Source organism: Myodes glareolus, chromosome 11 (genome assembly GCF_982192425.1).
Source record: "Myodes glareolus chromosome 11, mMyoGla1.1, whole genome shotgun sequence".
In the NCBI taxonomy this organism is placed as follows: Eukaryota; Metazoa; Chordata; class Mammalia; order Rodentia; family Cricetidae; genus Myodes; species Myodes glareolus.
Genome location: NC_142036.1, coordinates 71,738,544 through 71,753,359, shown reverse-complemented (window position 1 = coordinate 71,753,359; position 14,816 = coordinate 71,738,544). Strand labels below are relative to the sequence as shown.

General features: G+C 44.2%; 1 protein-coding gene across 1 annotated transcript in view; it reads left to right on the top strand.

The window, feature by feature from the left end:
* The window catches only part of Nubpl (NUBP iron-sulfur cluster assembly factor, mitochondrial), a 184,552-nt gene that overhangs the window by 155,578 nt on the left and 14,158 nt on the right, over positions 1 to 14,816 (top strand). Inside the window, exon 8 of the mRNA XM_048415438.3 lies at positions 4,411 to 4,496. Coding sequence (XP_048271395.3) covers positions 4,411 to 4,496 — 86 coding nt within the window. The remainder of the gene's footprint in view (positions 1 to 4,410; positions 4,497 to 14,816) is intronic.

Sequence of the window (14,816 nt, the reverse complement as noted above, 5' to 3'; positions counted from 1 at the left end):
TACGTTTTTACATGCTGCGGTCTAGAGAGAGTCAGTGAGTTGGTTGTTCAGAGTTACAGAACACATTAGAAACCAGCATTCAGAGCTCCTGATGCCTGCTCTAAAGAGTTATGACAATTTCATGCTGTTCTGATGTGACAGGTGACTTTGAAAATAACAAGAGTGCTTAGATCACCAGTCTTTCGCTGAGGCCCATTTTGTGTAGGGTCTTTTGTCATTAGTTTTGGTTGATAAAAAATTAAAATAAATACAATTGATTATTTCTCTATTCTGTTTCCATTGCTGTAACAAATGCACAAGGCCATATACTTTATAAAGAAAAAGGGTTTATGTAGCTCATGAATCTAGGAGCCCAAGCTTAGGTGCGGGCTCCCTTGGCAACATGACATCGTGGTAGCAGGCATCATGCCAGGAGCTTATTGCAAAAAGAAGGGATTTAACCATCAGATAGGAAACTAGAAATTCAGGGCCCTCCTCTCTGATTGATGACAACTACTTCTCAAGACCCTCGAAGCTCTACAAGAAGGCACTGCCTTAAACCCTTTAAAGACAATTTCCTCACTGCCTTCCACAGGGCTCTAGCCCTCCTTAAATAACTTTATTCTACTGAGAATTTCATACATGAGCAATACATTTACATCACTCTCACCCCTCCGCCCTTCAGCTCCACCTGTGTCCCCCCCAAACGTGTGTATGTATATACAACATACACACACAGGTGTATAGCCTGCTGAGTCCACTTAGTTTCGCTTGCATCGTGTGCCTATGTCCAGGGCTGACCACTTGGGATTGGACAGTCTGTGCAGAAGCTTGTCCCTGGAGGAGGCTGTCTCCCTCCCAACAAGAATGGACCACCTCTTCTTCTGTGAGTAGGACCGTGTAGAATTGCCCCGTCCATGGTGGGATGTCTCATAGCTGACATTCCTGACCCTCTGGCTTTTAGACTCTTTCTGCCCTTCTTTGTGATTTCCCCAAGCCTTAGGTGTAGGGTTGTGTTGCACTGCTTGCTGACCAGCTGTGCATCTCTATAATAGTCTACAGCTGTGGCAGGAATGGCTCTCTGGTGATGAGTCAGAGCTACGTGTATCCGCAGGTATAAGGATAAGTATTTGGAGGACAGTCAGAAATGATACTGTTTTAGGGAAATGGCAGTAGTGGGTTCTCTTCTCGGATCTCTGACCTCTCTAGCCATGTGTAATTGGCTAGATTTACTGTACCAGGTATGATTTCCCTCCTGTTGAGTGGGGTTTATGTCCAATTAGATGGGCGTTAGTTGCCCCTGAGACAGAGGTGCTGCTACTGTGGTGTTGTGTATGTCTTGCCTATCCAGCCATTGTCGTGGCTCATAGGTGTCCCAGGTGAGCAGGACTAAGGAATGCTTTTCTACCCTGGCAGTTCACATAGCACCTTTGACTACTATGAGAGCTTGTCCTCTGGGAGAAGGCTTCTGGGTCAGTTCCAACTTGTTCCTCCAAGTCCCGTATCTGGTGCGTAGAGTCTTCAGCAGTAAGTCCTAGTTCCGGGAGGCAACCTAGGACAACACCAGTAGCCTGTGCTGGTTGGGGTGTCTTGGAATCCCTTGTCCAACAACTCAAAGAGAAGTTTCCATGCCTGGCACAGGGGTTTTTGTTAGATAGCCTTTGGCTCTTGGTGGAAACTTTGTCCCCCCTAGTGGCATAACCTCATTTAAATGACTTATATATGTAGACACATTGTCCTAATAAGGGTCACTCTTGCTGTGATGAGACACCATGACCAAAATCAAATTGGGGAGGACAGGGTTTATTTGACCCTCACATCCACACTGCTGTTCATCACTGGAGGAGTCAGGAAAGGAACTCAAGCAGGGCCAACCTGGAGGCAGGAGCTGATCCAGGGCAAAGGAGAAATGCTGCTTATTGACTTGTTCTTGGTTCCTGTGGTACTGGCATCTCCAAATGCTCATGTACTTATATACTATATGTATATTTAAGAAACATAAAATCATGTTTCCCTATTGCTTTTCAGTCACCCTTAATGTTATATCCATTCCCTCCCTCTTGCTTAGATTCCCTGCATCCAGATAAAGTCCCCTTCTCGCGTTTCCCATTTCCGCCTTTGTAGCTTTAGATATGAGTTTGTAACCACAGAAAGCAGGATAGTAGGACATGGGACCCTACTTTTTAAAGGTCCTGTCACCACACAGCCACTACACTGAGGACTAAGGCTCCAACAACACGGTCCTTAGAAGACAAATATCCTGACCATAAAACACATGAATCTGTGTTCAGCAATGAGTTGCAAATGGTAGACAAGAATAGTTAGCAAGAATGCATTTATGTCCTATGACTGAGTTGGGAGCATCTTTAGAGCTAATGCAGTAAAGAACCCCCTGTGGAGTTTTTTTACAGGGAGGAACTAGTCCCCAGAGCTCCTTGTTCCTGGAGGAAGAGAATAATCTGAGATCGCCTGAGATAAAGGAGGGGCAGTGCTTCCACTTACTAAGATAATCGGGGCAGTGAGGTTGAATGGGGGCTGGACTCAGAAAAAGTTAGAAGCCAGTGCTAGGTAACAGTCGTAGGAGACCTGGGAAGCTGTCTAAAACATATACCAGTTTGGCAGTCAAGGAAACTGAAATCCAGAGTCTTCCTGAGTTTCTTGCCCAAGATTAGTCACAGCTAGATGGGGCCAGAGCTAGGATTAATTCCTTCCACATGACTGAATATGAAAATATATTAATAACAGAATCTAGACGGTGGCAGATTGTAGAAATACGCTGTGTGTGCAGAGAATAATTTTGCAGAGACCTCATTCATCATCTGTTAAAGCAAAGCACTACTGACTGACTTTGGGTTTGTTAGTAGGGAAATTAAGAAGAGGAAGCTGGAGCCATTTTCCGAGTCAGATGGCCTGTCCAGTGGCGCAAGGGAGTGACCGCCCTGGCAACTTCTAAGTCATTTATTAATAATAATAATAAACATAGTAGTGACAATGCCATTGGGTGCAAGTCTGGTCACATCAGACGTTTGTGTCTAGTGGTGTACAGAGCAGCAGCTCTGGGAAGCAGGGATTACTGTGCCGTCCTGTGGATGAAGAAGCTGAAGCCCACATAGGTTGAGTGATTCCCTGTTCACACAGTTTAGGATGAGCCTCAAACTTCAGTAATAGCTAAGACCTCTTATCTGAAATTTCCTCTAGATAAAAATAAATAAATAGATACTAGATAGATAGATAAAATGTTTAGCAAAGAAGTACAACCAAAACTTAAAAAAAAAATCAATGAAATCCAAAGTACTGACATTAATGTAAAAGACAGAGATTGCAAGCCGACTGTGGCTTCCTGTTGGAGAGCTGCCCTGAGATCTCATTGTTCTAGTGTGGTGTGCCTGTCTTCCCGTAGGTGTGCCGCGGACACTTGGTTCCTCTCCCACTTTCCCCTTATCTACCGTCTCCCACTAGACCGTCAGACAGTACTCTGACATCAGTTGAACTTAACTTTGCCTAATCAGATATTTATTGTTGATACCTCCTCTGTTTTCATTTGCTCCAATAGACTATCCTAGGCTCTGAAATGTGTTTCTGTGTAGTTATAACTGATGGTCACATGTAATCTGTAATATTCTAGAAGAAACCACAAAATCCTAGAAGGATTTGCAGAATCTGCTAATCATACCAGGCCTTCATTGTTGCATCTTAATGAAAACCAGTCCTGCCTTTACCCCTGAACGCTATCCCAGGGCCATCTGCCTGTGCAGGGTAATAGTGGGAACCCCAGGTATCTCTGTCGCCTTCACGTAATGCTGACTCCATTCAAGCCTGAACGGTCTGCATCCGTATTTCTGCCATAGCCCTTGGCTTTACACACACACACACACACACACACACACACACACACACACACACACACCCCAAACCATTTGCCACAGTGTTCTTCAGAATATCAGCTTTGAAAACTCAGCTTAGGAAGTACGTCTTTCTGGATACCTTCCCCATTGCTCTCCCTGCCTTCCACTCCTCCACCCTACACACAAACTCACCGCACCCTTGTCCTGGTGGTGCTCCTTCTTGTCCCTCTGTCGGGACTCCACGGCCTGGCGCGCATGTTCTGTTACAGCGCAGAGTACTTTGTGGGCCATCCTCGTTCTTCTGGGTATACCCAGAAAGACTGGCCTGGTACATGTCTCACTGATGCACGCTTGAATGGGGAGTGGTTGCAATGCTCTGGCTGTGCTTGCTGCTCAGTTGACTGATTTTAGAAGCCAGGAGTCAAGGGCAGGAATGGGAAAAGTTGCCCTTTTTATTTACTTGTGTCAAACTTGTGAGCGTTAGCCAGGTAATGTAGCCGACTCTGAGCACGTGATAAGATCCTGTTGAATGCAAGCTTTCCCTCAAGCATTAAGAGATGACCTTGCTTTATTTCCCTTTGGGCAGGTGCTGTGATCGTCTCCACGCCTCAGGACATTGCGCTGATGGATGCACGCAGGGGTGCCGAGATGTTCCGGAAAGTTCACGTGCCCGTAAGTGTGAGACCGTCTAGCCTAAGATCCAAGCCATGCACAAAGCGGCATCCACGTTTTAGTTTAACCTTCTGGAGAACACTTCACCAAACTCCTGGTTGGTCTTGCCTGTTACTGTAGAACATATGTCAGGTTACACAAGTGTTCAAACATCATGCCAACCAAGAAGAATTCTGAAGCAGGGTTCTGGGATCGCAAGCTTTCTAAGGAACTTTCCAAATGTGGCTAGAGTCTCCTGAACATCTCAGGAAATGCTTTCCTAGTAGACTAGACAACCTGGGGGAAAGGAGGTGAGAAGGAACTCCTTGTCCCCTGGCTGCCGGTGTTTTAGCTCTTGATAGTCCACGTTCTTCTAGGGGGTATTTCTGCATTTTCTCTACTTGACAAAATAATGTAAGAATGTAATAAAAATAGACACAGAATAATTAAGATCAGATGGAGCCCAAAGTAAAGTCAGCAAACAAATTGCATACCATTAAGAAACTTAAATATGCTATGAATTTTCTAACAGCCAAAGGGAAAAGCATGTAACCAATTAAGACACTGTCCATTTGCACATGGGTAAAACAAGCTGCTTGCTTGAGACCAGACACACGAGACTTTCACTAGATCCTTGTAAGGAAGAAGCTGTATCTTAAACACACTCCCCTCTTCCTTACTGTAGGGAAAAAGTTCTTCCTTCTGTGGTGTCTCAACAACAGCCCTGGAACAGTACCAGAAGTCAGTTACAACAAGACCCCTGTGATGCTTCTGTCTGTGTGGCGCTCCAAGTAGGTCTTTCGAGCTAAGAGAAACAGGGCCTTAAAACTTTGGTGATAAAACGCACCCTGTGACCTGATGAAGACTCATGTGAAGGTGAAAGGAGAGACCCAACTCACAAATTTGTCCTCTCACCTACATGTGCACCGTGCAGTGCACGCCTGTGCTCACAATTACAGACACGTAACAATGTATAAAACCTTAGGCCCATGTATTATCTTCAGGGTTCTCATAATTCTCTCTTCTGCCCTCTTCTCCATCACAGACAGTGTGATAATGTTGTTTGTTTGTATATGCAAAGAACTTATAACTTTTCTCAAAGTCTTCAATGAGACCACAGCACAGGAGAAAGTTCAGGGACGCTTTCGAAGTGTTCTTCTCTGAGAGGAGCCTTGAGAGACCTAAGACAGTGTACACAGAAGAGTCAAGGTGACCTTCCCCGCAGTGCGTCTACTCCTGCACAGCTGGAGCGGAGCTGTGTACAGGGACTGGACAAACAAACACTGGCAAGGCTGAAGGAACTTGAAAAGGGGCCCGCCTGTCTGCTTTCTGCCCAGGTGACCACGGCTATTTTATCTGGGAGCCCCGAAGATGTGATTCGCCAGTTTAGAGCCAGCGTTCTAGGCTCTGAAACTCAGCTTGGAAATAATGTAAAGCAGTGGTAACCACATGGCCGCTGCAGACTGAGGAGCTTTTCTGTTGCCTGTTTTGAGCCTGTGACTCCTCCGGGAGAAGCTGGATAAAGTCCTGACTGCAGGTCCCTGAGTGATGTGAGATTAAAATATAAAGTGGCAAAGAGAGAAGCGCCTTCTACTGAAATCTGTGGCGCTGAGTTATCACGTGATCGCCAACCCTTCCTGGCAAACATCAGGTTTCGGCGCCGTCCGTCTGTTACCGCCACTCCAAGGTTCAGGTCAAGCCCCCTTTCCTGCCTGCGGAGTCCCAGCTTTGCCTGTGCTACCACACTCAGCAAACCCTTGAAGGAAATTGGTTTTCAAAGAGCAGGAATCAGATTTTCTCTATCATTTCCCCTCAGAAATGATCATTTTTTTTATTAGTAGATCATTCAACTACTGCTGTCATTTGAGATGGTAGTGGCTATGGGTCGGTCTCTTCCTGGACTCTGTTCAAAGTCTCATGACCATAGTTGCCGCATTCAGCATGTATACTTTTAGCTAAGGTGTTATTTTCCACTGAGACCTGTGACCCTTCTTGACCTATAAATAATGAGAAAAAAAACTCATATGTTGTGATGGATCTCTCCTTCCACTTCTCCCCATCCCCCACCCCTATCTCCAAGTCAGAGAGTGGACAAGATAATTCCCACAGAACATACGGAGGAGAAGAAGATGACCACTAAACTCAGGCCGGGGTATTGCTGGCTAGGAGCCTCCTAAGGGTAAACGTTCAGGATGGTGACAAGGGAATGTCACCAGGAAGTGAGGGGTGGTGGGCTGCGTAGGCTCCTAGGGCTGCATCCAGGGTTAATGAGAAGAGGAAGCAGCTGTTTGGGTCACACTTGTGATGTTAGTTTGTAGAGTTAGGGCTGTTCTGGGTCCTGACAGGCCAGGATGTGGTCGTGGGTGTGCTGGAACTAAATGGCAGAAAAGTGAAAGTCGCTGGAGCTGAGCATTCTGGGGCTGCTTCCAGCGTGGACATCTGCCTGCTGTATCTCTGTGATAGCCCTCCTTTTAGGCCCCAGTTCAATCATTTGCTCTCTGTGCTGTAAGAACAGTTGAAAAGCAGGTAGACTGTCTTAATCATCTCTTAAACCGAAAGAACAGACTCACAGTAATGAGAACTTTCCAGGGCTGGGCCCCGTGTGCAACCTCACAAGCATGGTGCCGCTTCTAGGAGCGGGGCTTGGTTATCAGTGAGAAGCGACTGTGCTGACTGCTTCTGACTCTAAAAGCCCCTGAGTCTAAGAAATGGCAAAGCCTTCGTAATTAAAATGTGTTCCATAAATGCAAGGGCGATGCTGCGCTGTGTATTCCACTTCATTCCCTTTCCCTGGTTTTCAGTCTTGTTCTGTTTTCCCTCCTTTTGAAGTACATTAGTTACCATGGCAACAGTGATGTCACTGGAATTCATTGGTATGGACAGAGTTTAGTGATGTCTGCAAGAACATTTTGAAATTAATTTAAATTATTTCTTAACTCAATGCATAGCTTGGGAAAGGAGGAAAAAGATGAAGGATTAAATTCTGCCCTCTGCCAGAAATGGTAAAGAACTATAACAAATTTTTGATTATAGCAGAATTTGTAGGTAGATTATTTTTCAAAAATGTAAGAATGTTTAGCCTTATCCGTTTTTTAATAATGAGTAATTTATGTATGGATCATTCTGACCCACTTTTGTTACCTCCTTGCCAACAGCACCTCACGTGCCTTGCTGCTGTTTCACCACGCGAGTGTTTGGCCTCACAGGGATTTTGTTACTCAGTCCTTTCTTGGGAACTAACTTAGCTCCTGAAAAGTACCCCATTGTGTGTTTACTCTCTTCTTCGTTACGTAAGGAAGGACTCTTTAACTCAACAAACAGTTGTTAACGGATGTAGTCCATACATACATGTGTGCTGATACTCAGTGTCCTTTATATGGAGCCCTGTGTTCCAGTCTGCTTTCTATTACTGTGATAAATGCTATGGCCAAGAGCAACTTGGGAGGAAATGGTTCATCTCATCATAAGGGTCACTGTCCATCATCAAGGGAAGCCAAGGCAGGAACTCAAGGCTGAAACCATGGAGGAATGGTGCTCACTGACTTGCTTCTCCTAGCTTGCTTAGCTGCCTTTCTTATACAGCCCAAGTCTGCTTGCCCAAGCCCACAGAGGACGGAATGCTCCTGTATCAATTAGTAATTAGTAATTACTCTGCTGAGGTTCCCTCTTCCCAGGTGATTCTAGCTTATGTCAAGTTGACAAAAGCTGACCAACATGGACTGTAACCTTCTATGATGACGTCAGAAAGAGAAACAGTGCCTTTCTCTTAGTACTTTTGACCCATTAGTTAACTCTGGTGTCAAAGGGGCCCTGCATTCTGAGAATAAGAAAACGTTCTTTCCTGGGCCGCTGGGGCTGGTGTTGGCCTTTATCTTATTTGCTTCTTTTCAGGCTCTGTAATGTTGGGCCTGGTGATCTGTTGCCTGACGAAGTCCTTTCCATCCTAGGGAACTCATGTTCACTTTTCAGATTTCCACTTAGGAGTTCCTTGCAAGGAACTTCTGCAGCCTTCCTGCATCCCATGTGTCCTTGAGATCTTCAGCATGCCACTTCCCACCTGAGCACATTTTACCCTAAGTTGTCACTTTGGAAATCTCTCTCCATCCTTAGGTGCCTAGGCTAAACAAGTGGACTTTTTCTTGGGGACTTGGCATAGCGTTGTTGGCTAAGAGAACACGCTCTTTCTCTGGCTTCATTGTGCCCTTCCCCTTTCACAGTGACAACTCCACACTGTAAGCTCTGCTGGTGGAGGGACCATCTAAACATGTAGCTGCTCACTAAATATGTGCTGGACGAATGGTCTTAGTAGGATCTTTTGTGTTAGGTCTACGGATATGGAAATCTGAAAACTCAGGCAAGTACAGCAGTGTTGAGGATTGCTCGGTTTGTCTGCAACTGAGATCTGGGCCGTTCTTATGAGGGGAGCCCATAAAAAGCTGTCCAGGAAGTAGATGCACTTAGGACGGAGCTTTAAATGTTTTAATCTGCTGGAGATTAATAGAAGGATCCAAGAAAGCATGGAGCAGTAAGGAAGTAGCAAAATGGTTATGGGGCATCACGGCACAATGTGATGACCAATGGTCATGAATCCACCCAGGAAAAGATATAACCAAAGGTTTTGCAGTGCATTGGCCCAAGTTCCTAAGAGGAAACCCTCACTTCCTGACACCGTCTGTTATAAACACACATCCATGTGCCTTTCTAGGCGATCGGGGTGTAAAATGTGGCTTCTCTCTGACCAGCGGTCTGAAAACACTGGTGAGGTGACGGCAGTCAGAGCCTGATCCAGAATAGTGGCAGCGAAAGGAGAACCTCACGGAATTGGCAGGCTTACAGTTGACTGCTTAGCGGGATTCACACCAAACAAGCGGAAGTCAAGGGGACATGCGGAGTTAGCTTTCCATTAATAAATCTACTAGGAGCTGGTTTTCTACTCGGTGTGACAGTGAAGTAGTTTTACTCTCTCTGCTAAGTGGTCTCAGTCTCACCTGTTTCCCCTTCTGTGATGCTGTAGTTTGTATGTGGTTTGTCCCACAGAGGGTCCTGTACTGGTGGCTTGGCTTTTTGGGAGGAACGTTTAAGAGGAGGTACCTTTGTTAGGTCCTTGGGCATGCTCTCAGAAGAGACAGTGGGATCAGTTAATTAAAAGAATATAGCCCAGATCACTCTCTGGCTTGCTGGTATGATTTCTCCTTTCCCATAAGCTCCTTCCATACGCCGTGAGATATTCATGACAGCTAAACTATTGCAGGTACCACATCCTATCATTTCCAAAATCGTGAGCTCGAAGTCTCTTTTCTTCATTTATCCTCAGATATTTTGTTATAGACTGATAAAGATGTACTTAAAGAAGTATTGCCCCAAAGTGGCTGTGCAAATTTGCACTCCCACCAGCAATGGAGGAATGTTCCCCTTGCTCCACGTCTTCTCCAGCATGAGCTGTGTTGTTTGTGGTTTTGATCTTAGCCACTCTGACAGGTGTGAGATGAAATCTCAGACTCATTTTGATTTGCATTTCCCTGATGGCTAAGGATGTTGAGCAGTTCCTTTAGAATTTCTCGCCACTGAGATTCTTCTGTTGAGAATTCTCTGTTTAGATCTGTGCCCCACTTTTTAATTGAATTATTTGGCTTGTTGATATCTAGTTTCTTGAGTTCTTTATATATTTTGGAAATAAGACCTCTATTGGATATGGAGTTGGTGAAAAAAAAATCTTTTCCCATTCTGTATGCTGATTGGCAGTTTCTCAGAAAAATGGGAATCAATCTACTACAAGACCCAGCTGTACCACTCTTGGGCATATACACAGAGGATGCTTAATCATACCACAAGGACTTGCTCAACTATGATCAGAGAGTGGATGCAGGGTCCTCTTTGTCTTTCCATGGGCTCTCTTAGAAGTTTTCGTGTGCTCTAAACTAGAGGCCTTTTCTAAGTTACTGAATTAGTCTCATCTTACCCTCACAGCACCCTGAGAGGAAGAGGGCATCATTTCCCCAGTTTCCAGGGAAACGTGCACGGATTTATCCATCCTTTAGCGAGGTGCTGAGCTCCACTAGGCACCCCCAGGCAGTCTATTCTTTCCAGGGCTCCCATTCTCACCTGTGAGTTCTGCAGCCAATCCAGAATTGAGGTTGGTACTGTGGGCATCCCGGAATATCAGAGACATTCTAGGAGTCTAGTGTTGGCTTCTTCAAGTAGGGGAGTGAAACCGGAGGAAATGGGAGCCCTGAAGAGTGAGCTGCAGCCATAGGGCCATAGGCTCTGATGACAGCTGAGACACAGACGGAGAACATGCGGAACGCTGCCATGACATGATCTTAGAGAAGCCCGAGTCTTGATGGCAGTCCTAAGTGCAAAGGAGGATGGGAATCGGCCATCTGTAACAGTGCCTTTAATTATTATGTTAAATTGCTCTACTAAACTGTATTGACTTGTCATTATGCAAGGCCGCTTGCCTCCTGAGTAAAGTCCCTCAGTCCACTTACTTGTCAGCCTATTTCCACATACAAATCAGTGACCTAGACTGAACTGTGGCTTTGTAATTTATGATGTGACTTCGAGCAGATAAGTCAGCATCAGGGTTCTCACCCATGAAACAGGGGCCATAATTCCCACTCTGCTGGTCATAATGGCAATTGAATAAGATCGTGTATCCGGTACTTACATTACTTAGCATATAGTACTATGATTAGTGGCCCTGACTGTTACTGTTTCAGTGGCAGACATCAGAAGCCAGTGTAAACCCTCCTTTTAGAGACTTAACAATGCAAGGTCTCAAAAAGTTGTACCTCATGGACCATTGCTACTTCTCTGGTCCCTGAGAGGTGTGTAGATACAGGCTTCCCTATTCGTTCTTTCTGTATCTACTTCTTGTAGAGGAAAAAAAAAAGAGCACCCACTTTACTTTTAAAATCCTAAATAGCATATGTATGCATGCTTCAGGTACATACCCCATTCAGGTGCAGGGCCAATGGGAAACAGGAAAGCACTAATTACAAATCTAATTTATTTCCATATCACTATTCATCTCTCTACTTAGCAGTGTGCCACGCCCTGCCCACCCACCACACTGTACTTCTTCAAGCATAGCTTTTAATGTCGTGGCCTGACAGTCTTACTTGTTGCTTACCTGAGTCAGGGTTTAAAATAGAAAGAAGAAATTAAAATTTTGAGCCTACTTAATTCAGTACATTTAGACACAAAAATCCAATATTCAGAGCAATGTTGATATTTCAAGAGAGTCAATTTTAAAATGTTAATAAAAGAAGTGGCGTTCTGAGCCAGTGATGGCTAGGAGAGATGCTGGAATAACGTTGGGGGGCGGGGGCTGGCGGTAGTCAGGCGTGTGATATTTGCTTTCTTCTAGTAAAACTAGCTGAGGTAAAAAGGAAAAAGGAGCTTATACTTTGATGAGGCATTAAACATGATTGAGCGTGCTTGCAGCTGCAGCTCCGTGGCATTATGTAAATGAAGCCGGCTCAAAGCTGCTGTTTTAATGTGCCTGCTATCAGAGGACACACACAGCAGCCCTTCAATAAACATAAGCAGCTTAGCAGTGTCTAAAGCACTCACAAGGTGAGGCTGTTTTGTTTTAGCGTGGATCATATAGACATCAGTTATTTCCTATTTAGGAGAAGAATCTCTCGGAACAGAATTGGAATGTGGATGTTCTAGATGTTTCCTAGTTACGCTGGCTGCCCTATCCTGACCCCAGTGGCTGGAGGGTGCTCTCGCATCAGGAGCACAGTGGCTTCTAAGCTCCTTGCTCACCCTTTCCCTGCAGACTTTCCCATAGCTAGCCCTGTCCTAAATAGTCATTTGCCATAGAGTCTGCATTTATTAATCATGGATTTCTCCTTTTTAATTATTTAGAGAGAAAATATATGATATATATCTGACAAACTATACATATATACACACATAAATAACTTATGTATGCATATATATGTATATATGTGTGTGTATATATAGACACACACATAAATGACTGCAGAGAATTGATACCATGGAGTTGTCCTCTGATCTCCATGTGTGACCACAGCACACATGCACACACAATGATAACAATATTAATAGTAAATCTAATCAATTAATTAAAATACTTATAATAAATCTCAGACCCTGATAAAATATTTTTTTATAGCTTTGTACATTTGACACTAGATAGGGTGACTTCCAAAGTACACTCATGGTCAGACGTCGTCTAGAGTAGCAATGTCCAATGGAAATACAAAGAAAGCTTTGAATGTTTCTTTAAATTTGGGGGTAGCTGTATTTTTTAATGTAAAAATAAAACAAGTAAAGTTAAATTTAACTATACATTAAAAATAAAATTTTGAGATGAAAGCCATTTAAAAAATTTAAAAAGTCATATAAACAATTCTTGTGTATGTGCACACACACATGTGCATAATGTGGTTGGGGAATTCCTATTTCATGATGCCTGTGTGAGCATCTGAGAGCTACTCTGTGGAGTTGGTCCTCTTCTTCCGACTTTATGCAGGTTCTGAGGATCGAACTTAAGCCTCTACCCACTGAGCTACCTTGCCCCCCTCCCCTGGAATTGTTACTGTTCAGTAAGGAAAGAATAATAGTTGGCAAAAGCAGGCAGAATGCCTGAATGGGCACATTGTAGACGCAGGCATACAAATGACAAAAAACACCTAAAATGTGCTCAACTTTGTTCACAATTATCGCAATGCAAATTCAAGCCACTGTAGGAATGAAATCTGGGTAGAATCTGCTACTCAGACTTTCAAAAGGAAATGTAAAAGCATTCAGAGAAGCAAATTTATAATATCCAAAGCTTAGAAATAGCCCACATGCGCCCTGGTAGGAGAGTAGATTGTAGAACGCTGGGGTGCTCTGAAAACGCATTGCAGACAAATGACTTAACTAGATGAGTCACATGGAAAGAAAGGGGCTTTGTTGTATAATTCATCCCTATAAAATTCAAGATCAGATAAAATTAGTTTCTTGTATTAAAAATCAGGTTTGTATGCTTTTTTGAGAAGTTTTCTTAACAGAACCTTGGAAACATGAGTGTGCTCACTTCACAAGGCTACACAGCTGTCCACTTTTGATTGTGTTCCTGCATGTGTGAGCGTGTATGTGTTCACGGCTACCTAGTTGATGGGCTTCATGACCCCGTCACTTTGGAACTTTCCTGGGGTTAGGTGTCTCAGGTGTGCACTGCAGTGCTAGTAAGAGCAGGAGGCTGTCTCTTCCGGGAGCTCATCGCAATCTTACCCTACTTTCTTTGCTTTTATGGAAAGCTTCCAAAGAGCAGAAGGTTCTGGGTCCTGGTTCACAAAAGCCTAATATCGCATCATCTCCGTTATTTGTTCTTAACGCTTTATTAACCATTCTTTTTATGGTCACCTCTTTGGGGTTTTTAAAAGAGTTGTAATTTATATGCCTATCAGAGACGAATGTGGATTACATGTACCTGAGTGTAGGTGCCCGCCGAGGCCATAGAAAGGCACCTGGTCCCCAGGAGCTGGAATTATAGGTGGTTGAGAGCCTCCTGATATGGGTGCCAGGAGCCAAACTCCAGTCCTGTGCAAGAGCAGTGTCCATTCTTAACCACCAAGCATCCCTGTATCTCTTCAGTCCTGTGAGCACCTCCTGTCTGAAAACAACTGTTGAGCTAAACATGCCTGCATAGAAGGCACTATTGTGAGTGAGGGATTGTTTTTAAGATGAACATATTGTTTGTAGTTAAGAAACGGAGCAACTAATTGCCCTGAAATAAACATATGCATTTGTTCTCTGGTTTTAAACCAAAATGTCAGGAATATGCAATGGAGAAAGGACAGTCTCACTGATGGATGGTGTGGGGACAACTGGAAATCACCTGAAAAGAATTGAGTTGGATCCTGTCTCACACTTGTACAGAAGCCAACCTCAGATGGTCTAAAAGCATAAACACAGGAGGTGAGACTATAGCCCTATTAGAAGAAGACCTGAGAAAAGCCACCTGTGACCTTGCTCTGGGCAGGGACTTTCTGGAGGTAACAGATACAGGAATGAGAAAACGGGCACTGCATCAGCACAAGTAAGAAAGCAGTTGACAGAACAGAGAGACAAACTGTGAAATGGGTGTTTTCAAACTATGTGTGTGGTAAGGGATGTCTTAGTGAGGGTTTCTAATGCTGTAGTAAAACATGACCAGAAGCAACTTGGGGAGAAGAGTGTTTATTTCATCTTATGCTTCCACATCATAGTTCTTCTTTGAAAGGATTCAGGGCAGGAACTCAAAGCAGGAACCTAGAGGCAGTAACAGAAGCAGAAACCATGGAGGGATGCTGCTTACTGGCCTTCTCAGTCTGCTTTTTT